The sequence below is a fragment of the Lynx canadensis genome, chromosome E3 (genome assembly GCF_007474595.2).
Source record: "Lynx canadensis isolate LIC74 chromosome E3, mLynCan4.pri.v2, whole genome shotgun sequence".
In the NCBI taxonomy this organism is placed as follows: Eukaryota; Metazoa; Chordata; class Mammalia; order Carnivora; family Felidae; genus Lynx; species Lynx canadensis.
In genome coordinates this window covers 31,562,109-31,580,935 of record NC_044318.1, presented here as the reverse complement: position 1 = coordinate 31,580,935, position 18,827 = coordinate 31,562,109, and the positions used below count along the sequence as shown (strand labels likewise).

General features: G+C 53.3%; 1 protein-coding gene across 2 annotated transcripts in view; it reads left to right on the top strand.

Moving 5' to 3' along the window:
- HIP1 (huntingtin interacting protein 1) overlaps window positions 1-18,827 on the top strand; it is a 122,984-nt gene that overhangs the window by 53,529 nt on the left and 50,628 nt on the right. The window contains exon 1 of one of the 2 annotated variants that reach the window (XM_030301469.1): window positions 15,471-15,573. The exons of the other annotated variant lie outside the window; for it this stretch is intronic. Within the exon in view, the coding sequence (XP_030157329.1) occupies window positions 15,556-15,573 (18 nt within the window). The 5' untranslated portion in view covers window positions 15,471-15,555. Of the gene's footprint in view, window positions 1-15,470; window positions 15,574-18,827 lie in introns of those variants that run through there. 2 annotated transcript variants of the gene reach the window in all.

The following is an 18,827-nucleotide window of genomic DNA, read 5'->3' as shown; positions in this document are numbered from 1 at the left end:
TGTGTGTGTGTGTGCATTTAAAAAAAATTGTGGTAAAGTAGATATAAACAAAATGTGCCATCTTAACCATTTTTAGGCATGCAGTCTGGGGGCATTGATTACACCTATAATGTCCAAGAATCACCGCTGTTTCCAAAATTTTTCATCAGCCCAAACAAACTGTGCACCCATTACACAATGGTTCCTTCCCGCCCTCTAACCCCACCCCCTGGTAACATCTAGTCTACTTCTGCCTTTGTGAATTTGCATATTCTAGAAATTTCATGTAAGTGGGACCATACAACAGCTGTCCTTTTGTGCCTGGCTTTTTTCACTTAACATAATGTTTTCAAGATTCATCCATGCTGAATCACGTATAAGAATTTCATTTCTTTTTGTAGCTGAGTTATATTCCATTTTTTTGCATATCCATTCATCTGTCGACGGACACCTGGGCTGGTTCCATCTTTCGGCTGTCATGAATGAAGCTGCTGTGAACATTGGCTCACAAGTACCTGTTTGAGTCCCTGTCTTCTGTTCTCTTGGCCACAAAACTAGGGGTGGAGCTCTGGGTCATACAGTAATTATGCTTAACTCTTTGAGGAGCCACTAAACTCTTCTCCACAGGGGCCCCAGAAGAGATACTACATCTCCTTCACTGCTGCCTGAGACTGCTCCAAACGATACTAGATTTTGCTCTTACCCCAATTTTGCATTCCCCTCCCCCCATCCTCCCCCTCCCCTGGAGCCGAGCACAGAAGCTGGCTCGTGGTGGTAGCAGGTGAAGGGTGGTCTGGCGGGGTGGGCGGATGGACAGATGAACTGCAGACCACTGGGTGATCGAGCTTCTCCCTGTGTAACGGGACAGCAAGAGGGAGGATGATGCCGTGGAAAGAGCCTGCGGCTGTATTTGGTGAATGACTCTGAAAAGAGACGTTTCTGTTTCTTAGATGAGCCCTTAGTTTCTCTGGGTCCCGTTTAGCTCATCTGTGAAGGGCGATTGCATGCCTACCCCACGGGATGTTGACACATAAGATACGGGCACAAAAGCCCTTGGGTAGAGCCAGAGGCAGCCGCCTGCATGAGAGATTGTAGTTCCCCATGCGCCCCACCACTCAGAATAGTGCCAGGCACGTGGGTTAAGTGATTTCCTGCACGCGGTCATTCATACGTTCAGCTGCTGGTACCTGAGTGCCTGCTCTGTGCCAGGCGCTGTTCTGGATGCTGGGATTCGGCTGCAAACAAGAGACAAAAAAGCCGTGGCCTCATCAGTCATTGTGGTCCAAGAGTGCATCCCAGGAGTCCTCACTCCCTATTCCTTTTTTTTTTTTAATGTTTATTTATTTATTTTGAGAGAGAGAGAGAGTGTGAGCATTGGTGGGGGGTGGAGGGTGTACAGAGAGAGAGAGAGAGACAGAATCCCAAGCAGGCTCCACACCGGCAGCGCAGAGCCCGATGCGGGGCTCGATCTCACATACCGGGAGATCATGACCTGAGCCAAAATCGAGAGTTGGACATTTAACCGACTGAGTCACCCAGGTGCCCCTAACTCCTCATCCTTTTTGGCCCCAACTCTAGACTTTTTAAAAATACAGCAAGAGGGGCATCTGGGTGGCTCAGTCGGTTAAGCATCCGACTTCGGCTCAGGTCATGATCTCATGGATGGTGGGTTCAAGCCCTGTGTCGGGCTCCATACTGACAGCTCAGAGCCTGGAGCCTACTTCAGATTCTGTGTCTCCCTCTCACTCTGCTCCTACCCCATTCATGCTCTGTTTCTCTCTGTCTCAAAAATAAATAAACATAAATTTAAAAAAAAATTTTTAAATGCAGCAAGAAACGCAGGGGGAGAGCTTGTATCTTAAAGCAGCATCTTCAGCTTTGAGGAGGAAAATGGATTTTAAAATGAAGAACAAAGAATGGGCCAGGTAATTGCCAAGTTGAACAGCTTGAAACTCCATGAGGGGAGCTGTTTTGGGGTTTCTGTGTGAAGGGAGGAAAGAGAAGATTCCAGATATATTGCCCCCTTCTCTGTCGCCCCCACCCCCAGGAAAAATGAGAGGGCCATGGGTTCCATGCCTTTCCTTGCAGAAGCTTGGGGCAGGGGAGACCGTCACCAGGCTCGCTGCAACACCAGATCTAACTGAGAATGGTGTCGGGTGACACCTTGGCCCCACCTGGCCTCCACAGGGAAAGAGAGGTCTGCTTATCCGGTGTGGTCACTGTGCCCTGCCCCCCAGGAGCCTCCGTGGTGGCCCAGGAGCTCATGGCCACTGAGCACACTTCCCATGCACTGGATATCAATCATCCCATTTAATCCTGTCCACAACCCTAAGTCATCTCCAAAAGACAGGCACAGTGAGGGTGAGGTCCTTATCTAGACCATACGGCTATATGTGGTCAAGCCAGAATCCTTGCTCTTAGTTGAGCCAGATCCTAGGGCCCGGGCGAGGGGAGGAACAGCGAGGTTGGCAGGATGAGAACTGGCAGGAGACTCTATAAAATAAAACCTGTTACGCCCATAAGGACAAGTGTGTTATTTATTAATAAAATTAGCAATACAGGGACCTTTTTGGAGCCCAGAAAATTTCATGGGCATTCATAGTTTACTCTAGGTACTTGTCTCATGTTATTTTTCATTTGATCCTTAATAACTTCTTGTGAGAGGGGTGTTTTGTTTTGTTTTTTATTTATTTTTTGAGAGAGAGAGCATGAGCCGGGGAGGGGCAGAGAGAGGGGGACAGAGGATCCGAAGCGGGCTCTGTGCTGACAGGCTGAAACTCACAAACCGTGAGGTCATGAACTGAGCTGAAGCTGGACGTTCAATCGACTGAGCCACCCACGTGCTCTGAGAGGGGTGTTTTTATGCCCATTTTATGGAGCGAGAAACTGAAGCGCACAGGGTAAGATGCCTCAGGTTGTACGACGAGTGTGTATGTGAGCCTTGCTGTGTGTAGGGTGTGGGTCTGATGGTTGTGGGCCAGTGGGGTTCTCAGAACAGAGGCGAGCCCAGCCCAGGGGAGGGGCAGGAATCCCCAGCTTAATGAGGTCACAGGGTTATTTTTCCTAAACTTTTATTATTCAAATCATGGATTCTAACAAATGCAAATGACATGTTTTTTTATTTAACATGTATATTATTTAATAAGCTCTGCCTCCATACTGATCCCATTTATTTAAAATTTTTAATGTTTACTTATTTTTTGAGAGACAGAGCACGAGTGGGGGAGGGACAGAGAGAGAGGGGGACACAGACTCTGAAGCAGGTTCCAGGCTCTGAGCTGTCAGCACAGAGTCCAATGCAGGACTCAAACTCACAAGCTGTGACATTATGATCTGAGCTGCAGTTGGATGCTTAACTGACTGAGCCCCATTTATTTATTTTTTTTAATTTTTTTAAACATTTTTGTTTATTATTTTTGAGAGATAGAGCACAAGCAGGGGAGGGGCAGAGAGAGAGGGAGACACAGAATCCGAAGCGGGCTCCAGGCTCTGAGCTGTCAGCACAGAGCCCGACACGAGGCTTGAAGCCACCAACCACAAGATCATGACTTGAACTAAAGTTGGATACACAACTGGCTGAGCCACCCAGGTGCCCCATAATGTTGCCATTTATTAAAAGGATGATGGCCACCTCTAGTGATGTTGGTATATTTAGCAGTGGCAGAATTTTCCCCGTGCCTATGCTTCAAGAGCCTCCCTGGAAGTTTGGAAGAGTTCCTGGCCCTGAGCTGGGCTTGGAAGGAGCCCAGGTTCCTGCCCTCAAAGGGTCAACCGGCCCAAGTAATCCCACCAGAGCTAGAGATGTTCAAGAAATACTGTGGGGAGCCTGACCCTTCATAGGTAAGGGTGTGTGTGTGTGTGTGTGTGTGTGTGTGTGTGTGTGTGTGTGTGTCTGTGTGTGTCTGTGTCTGTCTGCTAGGGGGAGAGAAAGAGAATGGGCAGAGGTGGCCCTGTAGCAAGAGGAGCTGGCTCATGCAAAGGCCCTGTGGCAGGAGTAATGTGGGATGAGGCTGGAGTGGGTGGCAGGCCCTTGGGATCACCCCCTTGAAAGCTGTGTATAGGGAGCTGGGTTTTTAAGAAGGGGGTGACCTGCCTGTGTTTATGAATGATCTCTCAGGTGGCAGGTGGGGAGTCTGGAGGTAAGGAAGCCACTGCCTCCAGCATCTCCCCACCTAAGACTGAGATACTATGACAGAAGTGGACCGTGGTCCTAGAGTCCCTGCTGAGGCCTGCTGGGTGCTCAGCCTAGGAAGACTTCGGAGGAGAAGCAGCCTTGAGGGAGGCAAACAGGCAGGACAGAGTGGGCTTCACATCACCGTGACCCTGGGGGCCAGGGGCGTGAGGGCTGTGGAAATTCTAGCTCCTATCCTGGTCCCTTCCCCACCCCCCACAAGGGTCCTTTATCCCTTCCCGCAAGAAGATGTCCCCAGCCTCCTACACCCCTTCCCCCACTGCCCTTGGTGTTCCCTGGACACCTGCACCATTTTCTTATGCAGGTAACCCCCACATTGTCTTGAAATGACATGAAGGGTGGGCCCCTGGCTTTATGTGTCTCAGTCATTATAGCACCTAGCCTGGTGTCATGCATACAGCAGGCACTTAATAAAGGTTTACTGGATGGAACTAGAAGGGAGCAGCCAGTAAGGGTTGCGTTCACATAAAGGGGGTGTCAAGGGCAGAAGGAGCAGCCAGGGAGGCAGGGGGTGTTGGGGAAGGGGCAGGTGAAAGGTGGCCCCTGCAAAGAAAGGTGACAGCTGACAAAGAGAGGCAGATTCCAGAGGGGTCTGGATCTGATTTGGTGAGCAACCAGAGAAAGAGACCATTATAGATGCAGATATGTTGATATACTGGTATCAGTATATGTGTGTATGTATATATATTGAGAGCGAGGGAGGGAGAGAAAGGAGGTATTTATTTAGAAGGAATTGGCTCATGCTGCCACCTGCAAGCTGGAGACCCCAGGAAAGGCAGTGGTGTAATTCGGTCTGAGTCTGAAGGCCCGAGAACGAGGAAGCCCATGACGGAAATCCCAGTCCAAGGATAGGAGACCAATGTCCCAGCTCAACCATCAGGCAGAAAAAAGAACAGAATTCTCCCTTTCTCCACCTTTTTGTTCTCTTTGGGCCCTCGACATTGGACAAGGACCACACCGCGGAGGGCCTTCTTCTTTATTTACTCCGTCCATCAAATGCTAATCTTGTCCACAGATGCCCCTAGAAGTCGGTTAGTCAAATCTCTGGGCTCCCTGTGACCCAGTGAAGGTGAGACACGGATAAGCCGTCACACCAGGATGGGCAATTCCAGAGTCAGTCCTAGTGCTGAGCACCTGCTGGGAGCCACCCTGTGGGCTTCTTTTTACATCGGTCCCTAAGCCCCCCAACAGTGGTTATTGCCCTGTCTACAAGAGGAGAAACTAAGTCACGGCATCCACATCTAAACAGAGGCAAAACTCTTGGACACCCTTCCTCGGCAGGCATCGGTCTGCCAATACAAGTTTACCTCTTTCCCACCTGAGGCCTTCGGTGATTTTCATCTCCATGCTGTGTCCTACCCCAGTGTAATTCTATTTTTGATGATCATTATTACCAACAGTGATAATTAACACATGTGCAGCTCTTTCATAGAAATGATAGCTGTTAGGTAACATGAGATATACCAGGGAATCTTCTCTATGACGTGCATTGACTCGCCTCATTTTGTAGAAGGGGGAGCTGAGGCAAAGAGAGGTTGCGTGACCTACACAAGACCACACCTGACCGGGGTTCCGAGCCCAGGGTCTCATTTGACTTTCCCAGTGACCTGCCCGAGGCTGAATAGCAAGAAAAAGATGGAGGTGGGAACTTGAACTTGGGGGTTTTGACTGAAAAGCTTCTCCTCTGTAGCCTCTGCACTCTGCCTTCCAAATTCTGGGGTATTTTTGCTGTGTGTGTGGGAGGGGTGTCCTTGAAGACCCTCCCACTCTCCTTCCTTCTCCTGTGAGCCCAGCTCTTACAGGTGCCCCCAGCCTCACCTCCTGTGTAAGGAGCTGCCTCTTGCTAAATAGTTTTTGTACAGAGCCCATGTCCTGGCTTTTACAAAGAAATGTGTGTGATGAATAAGCATCTAAAAATAACTCAGGATCAATTTTTTGGGGGGTGTATGTGGAGGGCTGTGTTTTCCTTTCTCTTCCCTCCTCTCCCTCCCTCTGCCCCCAAGGCCCATAAATTGCTGCTGGTTGACAGCTGAGCCAGGCTGGCTTCCTGTAAGGCTGTAATAACATGGAATTAGCCTGGCTGCCGCCCCCCTCCAGCATGGAAATGCCAGTGCTTGGTCACTACAGACATCTCTGGGTTGCTACCTCCCGCCCTGATCTACACCCCGGGGATAGGTCTTTGCTTATTCGATGACTGGGCAGAGACAGGTTCCTGGACTTGTCCTCCTGGGAAGGGGCAACTGAGAGAGGCTGACAGCTTCTGGGCTGGGCCACTTGAGGGTGCCCAAAATTGCCGCCTCCAGGGAGGAGCCGGGCAGGCAGGGGCAGAGCTCTCTGGGAGCCCCGGGAGAGGTTTCCAGGCCGTCTGCTGACTCAGGGACTTGGCTGAGTGGCTCCCCTCTGTCTCAGTGCCTTCAGTGGGCCCCCTCAGCCCCGCTGGCCACCCACAGACTGCCTGGAGAGGCTTTAGAAATCTAGCAGATCTTTGCTGCCCAGAACCCAGCTAAACACGGCATCCTAAGACCAGGCTGCTTTTCTTCCCCAGGAGAATCTATCTCGAAGAATGGGTGTCGATGTCAGTGCCAGGGCAGGGCTGGGGGGAGATGTGCCAGGGCTTTTGCACGCTGCTCGGCTCTGCCTGGAATCCCTCTTTCCTCCTGTGATGTGAAATGTGCAGAGAGGGCCCACGGACCCCCGTGTCTAAGTGTCTAACGGGCCGGGGCGTGGCAGCGCAAAGAGGGAAAAGAAATCCGCAAAGGTTCTCGCATATGCTGAGCCTTTGGCCAAGGAGTGGAAAATTCCAGGTGGAGCTCGGAAATCCCCAGTGTAGACTGGTAAGGGAAGTGCAGCACTTCCTTGTCTCCTGTCCCCTGTGGCTTGAGCCAGGACAGGCCGGGGCAGGGGTGGGGGGGGAGGGTGCTGCTGAGCTGAGCACCGGCTACTGTTGTGTACTTGTTCCCAGTCTTGACTGCACCCCAGCATCTCCTGAGGGGAGCTTTAAAATGCTGATGCCCAGGCTGTCCCCACGCCAGTGACATCAGCATCCCTGGGGCGGGGGCCAGGCCTCTCGGGTGGTTGAGATGTGGGTGTGTCTCCGGGCTGGAGGGCCGAAGCTGGCTTTTCGTCCACACTCTGCCTTGCTTCTTCTGATCTCTCGAATTCAGAGGTGGGCACGGTGGGCACGGCCGAGCTTCCTACAAAACAGGGGCTTGGTGAGTACTGTGAAGGGCTGCTGTGCTGTGGATGAGGATAGAGAATGATTTAGGCCACATTTCAATGGCCAGAAGCATTCAGAAAGTGCTTTCCATGATGGCATTAAGAAATGGCCCTTATAGGGGCGCCTGGGTGGCTCAGTCGGTTGAGTGTCTGACTTCGGCTCAGGTCATGATCTCACAGTTCATGGGTTCCAGCCCCTTGTGGGACTCTGTGTGGAGCCTGCTTGGGATTCTCTCTCTCCTTCTTTCTGCCCCCAACCCCGCTCATGCACACATGCAGTCTCTCTCTCTCTCTCTCTCTCTCTCTCTCTCTCTCTCTCTCAAAATAAATAAAGTTTAAGAAATAAAATTAAGTAAAAAATTAAAATTAAGACAGAACTTCCCCTTGGCCCATCCTCTTTAAGCCCCACTGCCTTCCCCTGGGCTTGCCCTGAGCTGGGTTCTTGACCTTGAGACCCAGCAAGCCTCCCAAATGGCCCTCCTGGCTCCCTTGACTCACACACAGGTGACTCCCAAATCTGTGTGTCTGGGCCCTCGCGGCCCACACTGCAGTATGTCCATTGCCAACCACACGGCCAACCAGCAGCATAGACTTGAGGTACTGACAACCAGGGGTGTCGCCTGCCTCCCTGGAAAACAGGGCCCTTGTCCTGATTCCTCCTGGTTCTTCTTAATGGCACCCCTTCCTCCCAGTGCCCAGGGTCAGATCTTCCGCTGCCCCTCCTCCGTCCCTACAGCAGGTCTTTCTCCTGTTCCCTTCCGGAAACCATGGCCGAAATCCTGGCTCCTGTCTTCCCGGCTCCCCGCCGCAGCCCCTGACCACCTGGCCCCACTCCGGATGGGCATCGGAGAATCTGCACGGACTGCAGCAGCCATCCCCCTGCCCAGCCTCTGCCACTTGACTCTCCTGCACCCACACCAGGTGCCCCAGCTGGCCTCAGCCTGAGCTCCACAAGCAAGGAGGCGCTCAGTCCTGCTTTACTTCCTGAGTCCGTCCTTGGCTCTAACTACTTGGCGGCCGTCTGCCTTTCTGTTGCCCACATGTGAGCCTGGGTTCTAGCTGGGACTCCCTCTCCCTCCCCGTGTATCTGCCTGGGGACACGGCTCTGTTTCACATGGATCTAGAACACAGTTGGTTTGTTGCCCTGCCACCCCTGGTCACCCTGCGCATGCTGTGCCTGATTGTCCCCAGCCTCCAGTCTCCCTTCAGGGCTTCGTCCCCACACTGCTCTCCTGGGACCCCACCGGAGCGCAGTGGCCCATGGAAGTACGTGGGGCAGTCCCTGTGCACCGGGCAGCGGGGGCCCGGTAGCAGCCTGGCGTTGCCTGGCGCATCTCGTTCACCTGAATTCCTGAGCCCTCTGGGCACCCTGCTGGTTTGGTCCCTTTGAAACTGCTGTCTGCCCATTCCTTCGCCCTTTACGTGTATCCCTTCCTCCGGAGAGAAACACATATCTGGGATGGCTCAGGTGCTGCAGTGGCCAAAGCTCTAAAGGGAGCCACTGGTAGGCAGGACTGGAAGCAGAATTCTAGATTTTGAGGTCTGTGGATGATAAAACTGGGACTAAGCCACACGGGTTCATGCACACTCAGTGTCAGAGTGGGAGAGGTGCCCCAGGCCTCTGGTTCTCTCTTCTAGGAGAACCCGGGCCCTTTCCCTGCCCAGGAGGGTACATTTCCAGGCACCTTCTGTAGTAGGCTGCACTCCCAGGCTCCTGAGTGTGTCTCTGGGTCCCAGAGGGGGCCTGATGATTGCAGAGCACTTGACCTCCCCTAGCACTAAGTGGCAATTCAGGCCTCGTCTCATTACTCATTTATGCTGCAGGTCCCCTGGGGTAGCTCTGACATCCCCGGCTGCTACCCAGAGAGTGCCCTGGGGGAGACACGTCCCAGCTGATGGAGAGGCTCCTGTAGCCTTACTCCTGGATGGCTGATGGACTGTCCATGAACAGCGATCCGCGTTTTTGCCACGGCGAGTTTGCCCTGGGAAGGTGGGCCATGGACGTGGAGGGTGGGGGGAGTGGAGAGTCTGCGCTAGAAGAGCTGTGGAGTCACATCTGTGTGACCTTGGGTGTCACCGATGTCTCCGTAGCTCACCGTCTGTGTTGGGGGCAGGGAACAGACAGGACAACACAGGCAGAGCATCTTGTCCGGTGCCTGGCAGGTGTGTTCCTTGCTCCTTCGAGCACTGTGACGGGCAGAGCACTGCACAGACGCTTATTAAGTTTAGTGCAGGCTCAACAACACGCATCGCGATCATACTTCAGCAACTAAGTCTTTATTTATTTAAAGTTTTTTTTATTTTGAGATAGAGAGAGAGACACACACAGAGTGGTGGGGGGCAGAGAGAGAGAGAGAGAGAGAGAGAGAGAGAGAGAATCCCAAGCAGGCTCCACACTGTCAGCACGGGGCCTGATGTGGGGCTCGAACTCACGAACCATGAGAACATGACCCGAGCGGAAACCAAGTGTCAGATGCTTAACTCACTGAGCCACCCAGTGCCCCCTAAGTCTTCACTGAGTGGCTGCTCAGAGCGCTTGCAAGGATTTGGTGGTACTGTGCCTACTCCAAGCTCCTAATAGGGATTTTGGAGATTACCAGCCCTGCTTGGGCTGCCTTGTGAACGTCAACACACAGGTGGCTGGTCTAGATGAGAAGGAGAGCTGGTGGCCTGTCAACAGCGGTTCCTGCAGACCCAGCACTTACTTGGCTGTGACGTGAGCCCAGGACTCTGATGAGTTAAGCTGCTAATATGACCTGGTTCTTTGAGACCACAAAGGATGAGGCTTCTGGGGGCAGTAGTCAGAAAGCAGAGATCCAGAGCTCGGTGGAAACATCCATCTGGGTGGGAAACCTACGTGCCACCAACTGCCCCTGCCAGCCTGGGGCTTCCCCAGGAGAATTGCTCAGCTACGCATTTTACTGTTACCATGTCACCAGTATCTGGATACTGCTGAGGGGTTCCTGGAAAACGCATTTTACACACTGAAAGCAAATAGCTAGGATTCTGTGTACGCTAAGAGGTATATGCTCCAGGAGGTCAAGATAGAGACAGACTTACCAGTGGTTCCACCTGAAGGGTTTTGGCAAGAAAATGTTGAAATGGAAGCTGGAGCCTGTTTGTAACCTTCAGCAGCACCATGGGAGGTGGGGATTTGAGTCTCTGCATAGCCGTTCGTTCTCCTTTCCAGCACTTTCTTAACCCTGGTGACCCCATCTGCATTCTCTCCTTGTCTTTGACTCCACCTCATCCCCCTGTGTGGCTCTGGGCTTTTCCTGGCCATGCCCTCAAATCCCGTTCATTGCCCACAGCTCCCTGCCTAAGTTGCAATCATGTTCTGTCCACCTGGTGTCTTACAGTCGGTATTTATTTTAACTTTGGTTTCAGAATTTGGGACATCTGGGACAATGCCAGGTGTCTCTAACACATAGGCCTGTTCTGTGTGTTCATGACCAAAACCTACGTGAGTCATTTCTTTTTTTTTTTTTTAGTTTATTTATTTATTTATTTTGAGAGAGAACTAGCATGAGCGGAGGAGAGGCAGAGGGAGAATCCCAAGCAGGCTCCACACTGCCAGCGCAGAGCCCAACATGGGGCCCGAACCCACAAACCATGAGATCATATGACAAACCGTGAGACAAAATCAAGAGTCGGATGCTTAACCGACTGAGCCTCCCAGGTACCCTGGAGCCTACACTTCCTTCTTTAATACTCACTGTTATTATGCAAGTAATAATATTTCAGTTCATCCTCCTTATAAAATACTAAAACACTGAGGCAAAGCTAGGAACCTTTGGACCTCCCCTCCTCCCATCTCAGTGCCTTCCTCAGGTATCAGTGGCACACCCTTTCTTCTGCAACACCTCACCTGCAGAATAGGTGTTGTCGTAATACCTGCTCTATCCGCCTTACCTGATGGTTTAAGGGTCCAACGAGAGAAGGGACAGAAGGGCATTTTGTGAACCTCACAGCCCTCTGCGTATGCATGTTGTTAGTGGTAGCACAGTGACACACGTTATCTAAGGCCCTTTTTTAAGGGGAGATTGTTTGGTCAAAACTTCATTACTGGGAATTAAGGGACTCTCGCACTTCTAACGTACTCTCTAAGGTCCAGCCCAGAGCCTGGCAGCCTAGACCATCTGTGTGGGACGGATTTGTAGGGCTAGGCTGCAGAACCGCGGTTCTCCAGTAGGTGTCACCCTCCACCAGGACTCATGGGCCTCCTGGGTCCATTCCATACTTTTTTGTTGTCAAAGGTGAAACAAGGATGGGGGTATAGAATTCTGGTGGCGGGGCAGGATGTAAGGCCAGTAAGGCCCAGCCTGTGCCTGAAGGAGCCCACAGGTGAGCAGGGAGAGCCCAGGGCACGGACCATCCCATCCCAGGGTGATCCAGGCTGTACACACACAGGGGCTGTCTGTTGTGGGAACCTACTCCGATGACCAGCTATGTGTGGATGGGTCTGGGAGGGCTTCACAGAGGTGACATCTGAGATGGGTCCTGAAGGATGAGAAAGAATCTTCCAAGTGGAAGAAGTAGGAAGGGCATTCCAGGAGCATCCTGAGCACATGTGAGCAGTTTGATGGGCCAGGACCTCCTTGATGGGGTGGAGGGGGGAGGGGGGCTGGGGGAATACAGTAGAATGGAGATGGGGCCAGATCAGTAGGGACCTTGAGTGTCAAATGAACTATGGAAAGGTTTGGGGATTTTTGTTTTCACATTTGGGGGGGGCCAGTGAGGAGCTGCAGTTACATGTGTGGAGATGAATCTGATGGGAAGAGACTGGAGGCAGGGAGGCCAGTTAGGAGGCTGTTGTTCAAAGTCTCAGCCAGCGGAGGAGCAGTCCGTATTGGAAGAGAAGACATCGACTGGAAGCTATTTGCAAGAAAGAACTGCATGGATGTGGAATCTTGATTACATGGGGTGGGAGTAGGCTGTTGTTAGCGGACGAATAAGGCTGACTTCGAAGTTTCTAGCTCCAGCAACTAAGCAGAGGTGGAACCGTTAGATGAGACAGAAAACACAGAAGAAGCAGGCTGTGAAAAGATGGGGGGAAACAAGACTATATCTTTAGACTCCTTGAGTGTGAGATGCCTGGGAGTCTGGGCCCCTCCCCCTCCCCCCATAGGTGGAAATGCCCAGTAGGCCACTGGATGCAGTGGCCTGGAGCTGGTGGAGAAAGGACAGAGTAGCAGCCGAGGGCCTCGGCATTCTTACATCCGAACCCCCTGTTTCTCTTCCTGTCCAATTTACTAAAAGAGGCTCCCCCAGCCTGAGCCGGTGGCCCATAGCCTCTTGGGCTTCCTCATGGCACAACCACTGCAGAAGGGGGGGGGAGTCCCCAGGTAGGCCCCTGCTTCTCCCCCTCTTCTCCAAGTGTGAACCCATCTGCCCAAGAGCAGTGGTAGGAAGAAGGGCAGGCACCCAGAGGTGTTCATGTGCTGAGTGGGCCTGGCAGGGTGATGGGTTAGTGACAGCAGAGAAGCTCAGCCTCTTTAAAGACGCCGTTTGCGTGTGTGTGAGCGTGTGTGTGTGCGTGTGCATTTATGCATATACATGCTTGCATGTGGGGACTTGCTTATTTGCCACCCCTCCCACCCCCCACCCCCACCGCCAGGCCTCCTCCTGGCCAGCCTCCTCTGCTGTCACGTGAGCAGCTCCCCAGCGAGGAAGTCTATAGGGAGGGCAGCCCGGAGGCAGCCATGGTATCAGTCCCCACTGACCCTCGGGCAGCCTATTGGTTTCCCGTGTTTGCTGGAACAAAGGATCATAAACTTGGTGGCTAAAACAACAGAAACTTATTTTCTCCCAGTCTTGGAGGCCAGAAGTCTAATACCAGTGTTTTTTGGCCAAAATCAAGGTGTTGACAGGGGCCATACTCCTAGAGACTCTAGGAGGAGACCTGTGCCTTGCCTGTTCAAGCTTCTGGAGGCCACCAGCATTTCTTAGCTTGTGGCCGCATCATCCTGACCTCTGCTATGCTACCTTGCCTTTTCTGTGCGTCAGATCTCCCTGTTAGAAGGGACACATGTGATTGCTCTAGGATCTACCCAGATAATTCCAGGACTATCGCCCCATCTCAGAATCCTAGACTTAATCATATGTGATCATCTTTGCCACAGATGGTAGTATTTATAGGTTCCAGGGATTAGGACCTTTTCTCTTTGGGGGCCACCATTCAGCCCACTACAGGCAAAGTTAGGGAAAGTTCTTTCATTTGACCCTTACTGCCTGTGTGCAAAGTAGGCATCACTATCCCCAGTTTCATGAGAAAATGGGCTTTGCCAGCTAGGATGCCAGGAACTATTAGGAGACTTTGATCTGTTCAGTTCATAGTATTTTTTTTAAACATATGAAAGCTTTTTTTTTTTTTTTTTAAGAAAGAAGATGTTGGCACATTTCATCAGGCCGCAAATTAACCCCAAACTCACCTGCAGCCCAAACTCAGGGTTCGACAGAGAGACCCTGGCCCAGAGAACCGTTACCTGAAGCTGAGGGCCCCTTAACTGAGCTCCAAAGCCAGGAAATGAAAATACTCACCACAGTGAAAGCCCCATCCGTTCCTCTCCTATTTTTACATCTTTTATATCATGCTGTTCTCACATCCCCCTAAGGAGGCAGGCTAAGAAACAGTCCCTATTTCATAGATTGTGAACTCAGATTTAAAGGGGAGGGGGCCCTCCTAGTCAGGCCAGCAGGCCCTGGGGCCAGGATGGGGCACTTACTAGTGCTGCCTTCCTGGCCCCTTGGTATGGGGCCAGAGGGTCAGGGTTGTGCATGGGTCCTGCCACCTGTTCATTGGAAAGGGTTTAGAAGCTGGGGCTCAGGGTAGCCTGGGAAGCTCTTTTTGGCTTGGGCTGCACTGTCCTAATTGGGGGTTCTCCTGCCCCCATTCCTTGCCAGATGCGTGACCTGGAGGAAAATCACTCCCCTGCTGCGAGTCTCAGTTTCCTCACCTGGGTAAAGCAGGGTTGGTGTAAGTGGACTCCGGTCCCTGCTGACTCGGTTTGTGCCCCAAACCTCTCCGCTCATCGGAGGATTTGAAGCAGTTTGTGTTGAAACCATAGGCTTTTCCTGGAGACTGTGGCCCAAAAGAGCATTTGCCAGGGGCCCTTTGCTGCCACCAGCTGTGTCTCCTGCAGAGAGGAGTGTCTGCCTCCCGTTTCGCGAAGGGCAGGCTAGGCATTAAGGAGTGGAAGGTTCCGCGATTCTGGCTTGAGAGAAAGCTCTGCGCTCAGGGCAGACGGCATTGAGAAGCCAGTTTCCCTCACCCCCGGAAGGGCTGGCTCGGGCTCCCTTGAGCCGGGCCGCAGAACCTTCCGGGGATACCTGTTCCACTTCCTTCCATTCGCCCGTCTGTTTGCAGACCCCAGACTCATCTGGGCGTCCCCTCCGGATTAGCCGCAGGAGGCAAACTGGCTCTGAATTCCGCCTTTGTGCGGGGAAGCCAAGTGGGGAGGGGCCGAGCGGACCCCCTGCCCCCACTGGAATGTCGGCTCGCTGCGCCCCCATCTCGCTCCTTTTCAGCCGCCTCCCCCGCTCACTTCCTGAGTCCCACCGATCCCACCACCAAAACGCGCACCCGCGCGCGCGCGCGCACATACACACACCCAAACACGCTCACACTCAAACACACTTCCTGGCGGGCCTGGCTGTCTCGCTCCCCGCTCGGCGATCCCCGCAGCCAGGGCTCCGGGAGAAGCGACCTTTTGTTATTCAAATCACACCCTCGCCGCGCGCCCGGGCCGCAGGCTCCGGCCCCGGGGATCCGTCCTTTGCCCGCACAGCCGTCCCCCCCCCCCACCCCGATCCTCGCGCGCCCCCGCGCCCCCCACCGCGGCGCCACCAGCTGATCGAGGGACTCCCCGGCCCCCAGGGGGCTCGGCCGTGCAGTCTGCCCGCCGAGCCGCGCCTCCCCCGCCCCCGGTGCGCGCTGCGGCTCCGCGCTCGGCCCCCTCCCCCTCCCCCTCCCCGCCTCCCCTCCCCCTTCCCTTCCTTTCTCCGGTCCAGCCTCGGTCCTGCCGCCGCCGCCGCCGCCTTCCCCGGTCCGCGGGGGCCCTGCCGGCCGCCCTCCCCGCAGCATGGCACCATCCGGGCTGAATTAGCCGGGAGCAGCATTTGGGGGAAGCGGGATCTCAAGGGGTGGGGGGTGCCCTGCAGCCTCGGTCATGGATGTGAGCAAGATGGTAAGTGAAGAGCAGGAGCTCTGCCCTGGAGCCTCCCCCGGTCCCCGTCCCCGAACCCCCCTCCCTTCCTCTCTCCCTTCCAGTCGGCTTGATCCATTGAAAGTTTCTGGATTGTTGATCTTGCCTGTCGGCCCCAACTCCAGGAGTGCTGGAGGAGGGATCCCGGCCAGGATTGTGGGGGCGGCTGGCCAACAGGGATGGGGGCTCCCGGTTTCCCGCCGTGCTGCCACCAGGGCTGCCCGGGAGAGCTCACTAGATCCCAAGCAGAAGGCTGTTGAGTTCTCCTCCCGAACTGGGAAACCAGCCTGGTACTGGGAGGGCCAGGCTGCAGGAGGGGGGCTTGTCCTATCCTCTCTAGAGCCCCCTGCTTGCACACCTATTTGAGATTTATGGGAAGATTTTTGGACTGTGCCAGGGGGCTGGGTGGGGGCACAGGTGGCTGGCCTGGAAGGGCAGTGAGGAGGAGCTAGGGCTTAAACCATCTTAGAAAGTGAGGGGTAGGAATGGAATCCTTGGCATAGATGGGAGATGTTTTGATTTACCGCTTGTAGACCCCAGCGGCTTTGGCCTGAGGACCAGCAAACACCTTTGCCTCTTAAGCATCTGGCCCTGGAGCAGCTGATTCCTCCCCCAGGCAGCCCTGTGCCGCCCCCCCCCCCCCCAGGAGCACAGTAGGATCTGAGTACATTGTGGTTCATTGACTGATTGGGGAACAGCCCTCAGGGGGTAACAGGATGTGATTTGGGGCACTTGGGGCAGGTTTTCCCAGAGGTCCCAGATGGCTCCCACTCTGAATGGAGATTTAAGGGTGTCCTTGAGACCGCTACCACTCTGACCCTGCTTTAGACCAGAGTGCCCCCACCCCCCGGCTCCCCCAGTCTGATAACATTTGAGAGCCTGTGTGTCAGGCTGGAGAGGTACCCAGTGATGGTCTGTGCTGGGATGGGGTGTGTCTTTGTGTCTGGGGAGAAAGAGGTCTGGGTCTGCCTATTCCTTAGGGAAGAGAAGGTACTGGAATTTCAGTTCATCTTGTACAGAATTAGGCTAGTTTCCCCCAGAGAGTGCATTTTGAAGTTACCATCTCTATGGAGAAAGCAGGTGAGCTCCTGGCCCTGCCAGCCTTTGGCATTCCGTCTTGGGATGGGAAGCAGAGGATAGGTGATAGTTGTCTCTTCCACCGCTGGAAACCAGTCTCATACTGAGCAGTGCCCTGGACCTGGGGGCTGGATGCGGGGTCTCGCTGGCTCCCAGGTTCATACGAGGACACATACCCATCCGTGGTTGGGCGGGGCCAAAAGGCTGGACCACCATTCCCCATGCGTGTACTATGAAAGCTTACTTTCTTTGGGCAACTATCAGAATGACCCTTCCAAAAACATCCTGTATGCAGCTGTGAGTGTGGGGAGGTGGAAAATTGAGTAGCAGCCACGCTCTTTTCTAGAGATCTCTCAGCAAGACCAGAGTCACCTGTCCTGCACGTGGACCTGAGGCTCTAGGCCAACGTCCACCAAACCACATCACTCCCAAGCTTCCTTCTGGCCCTGAGCTAAGCTTCCTTCCAAAGCCTGGACTGTGAGGACGAGCTTACAGAATTCAAAGACCTGCGTCTTTAGAGATTTGGGTCCCTTCTAACACTACCACCTCTCTTCATCTGTCTGCTCATGGACTCAACAGCGTTTCTTTAAAACCTGTGATTCCTATAGCGGGTGCTGTGTGAGGTACACAGAAATGTCACCTGTGGCCTCCCTCCCTGCTCCTCCAGGGCATCTGGATGGAGGTCTCTAGAGAGATGCAGGGCCAACGAAACACCTACCTATCAAGGCTCCCAACCAGAAGGCCACAGCTCTAAGGGGTCTGCAGAGGAATCGGGGGTGGGGGTGGGGCCAGAGTTCAGATGGAAAACAAGGCCCTAGGCTGGCTGTCAAGGCTGGGTGGAGTTGGCTGTGCTGAGGGCAGTGAGGGGCATTGCCTGTTGGGAGAGTCACAGGAAGAGGAATGGCCAAGACCATCGGGTGAGACTGGGGACGTTTTGGTTCGGGCACATTTAGATCAGGAAATGTTGAGATTGTTGGTTGGAGCCAGATCACAATGGCCTTGAATGCCAGCCAAGGTGTTCCGACCTTGGCCTGTAGGCACCGGGTAGAGAATGGGGGGCACAGGAGAGGCACATGTATTACCTCTCTCTTCTTCTAGCTCGGGGTCCGAACAAAAGTGATATTAGGTTCTCATTAATCATTGAGCAGTCAAAAGCCCAGTCCAGAAACAATGGTCCCCCGCTCTTTGTAAAGAGCACAGACCCAGGACTGTGCCGCAAGAAGAACCTGACCCACCCCAGGGAATTGGCACCTGCTTCCCATTCCTGCCAAAGGCCAAAGTCGCTTTCCTGTTCTGACCATTTAAAGTCCTCTATCTGGTTTGAAGTCCTCACTCTGGGGGGCCATTGGCTCCAGGATCGACCTCAAACCCAGCAGTTAAGCCACGTCCTTGGCAGAGCCTGACATCAGCCTACAAGGTTTCTCTTGCTTCCCACCGAATGAGAATAAGCAGATTGTAGTCCACCCGATTCCCTACATGCTATTGAGCAAGTTTTTGTACTCTCTTAGTCCCATCCGTAAAATGAGAAGAATGATATCTGCCTTGAGCATCCTAGCAAAGGTTGGAAATAATTCTTTCAAGGCACAGGACCTGGTATAGTTAGTTAGTCCCCCTTCCATGGTGGCTATTATGATAATGATGGTTTCCAGAGTCTCACCTAAGATGACTCTGATCTCCACCCCCTCCTTTCTTTTTTTTTTTTTTTTTTTTTTTGTTGATTTATTTAAGTATTCTCTACACCCAACGTGGGGCTCAAACTCAGGACCCCAAGATCGAGAGTCACATGCTCCCCCAGCTGAGCTGGCCAGGTGCGCCCCCCCCCCCCCCACCCCGACTTTATTCTCTTGATTGGCATGAAGAGTTGCCTGAAGGCTGTATTTCAGTTGACTGCTCTCCGGAGCAACTCTTCCAGATCTATTCTCTTTCTGAATGAAGGTACAAATGACTGTGACAGTGGACCTACCAGCTGTTGTAAGCGATGAATTTTTGATGACCTCAGATTTCTGCCCAAGGGAGGGCCTGTTTAACCTGGCACTCGGGTGAAGGGCTGTTGGGGGATTGATGATGGAGTCTGTGCCTTTACTCAACGCAGAGAACGCAGTGCTGAAGTTTGGGGATCAGAGCCAGTGTCGTCAATCCTTACAAAAGAATGCATGGTG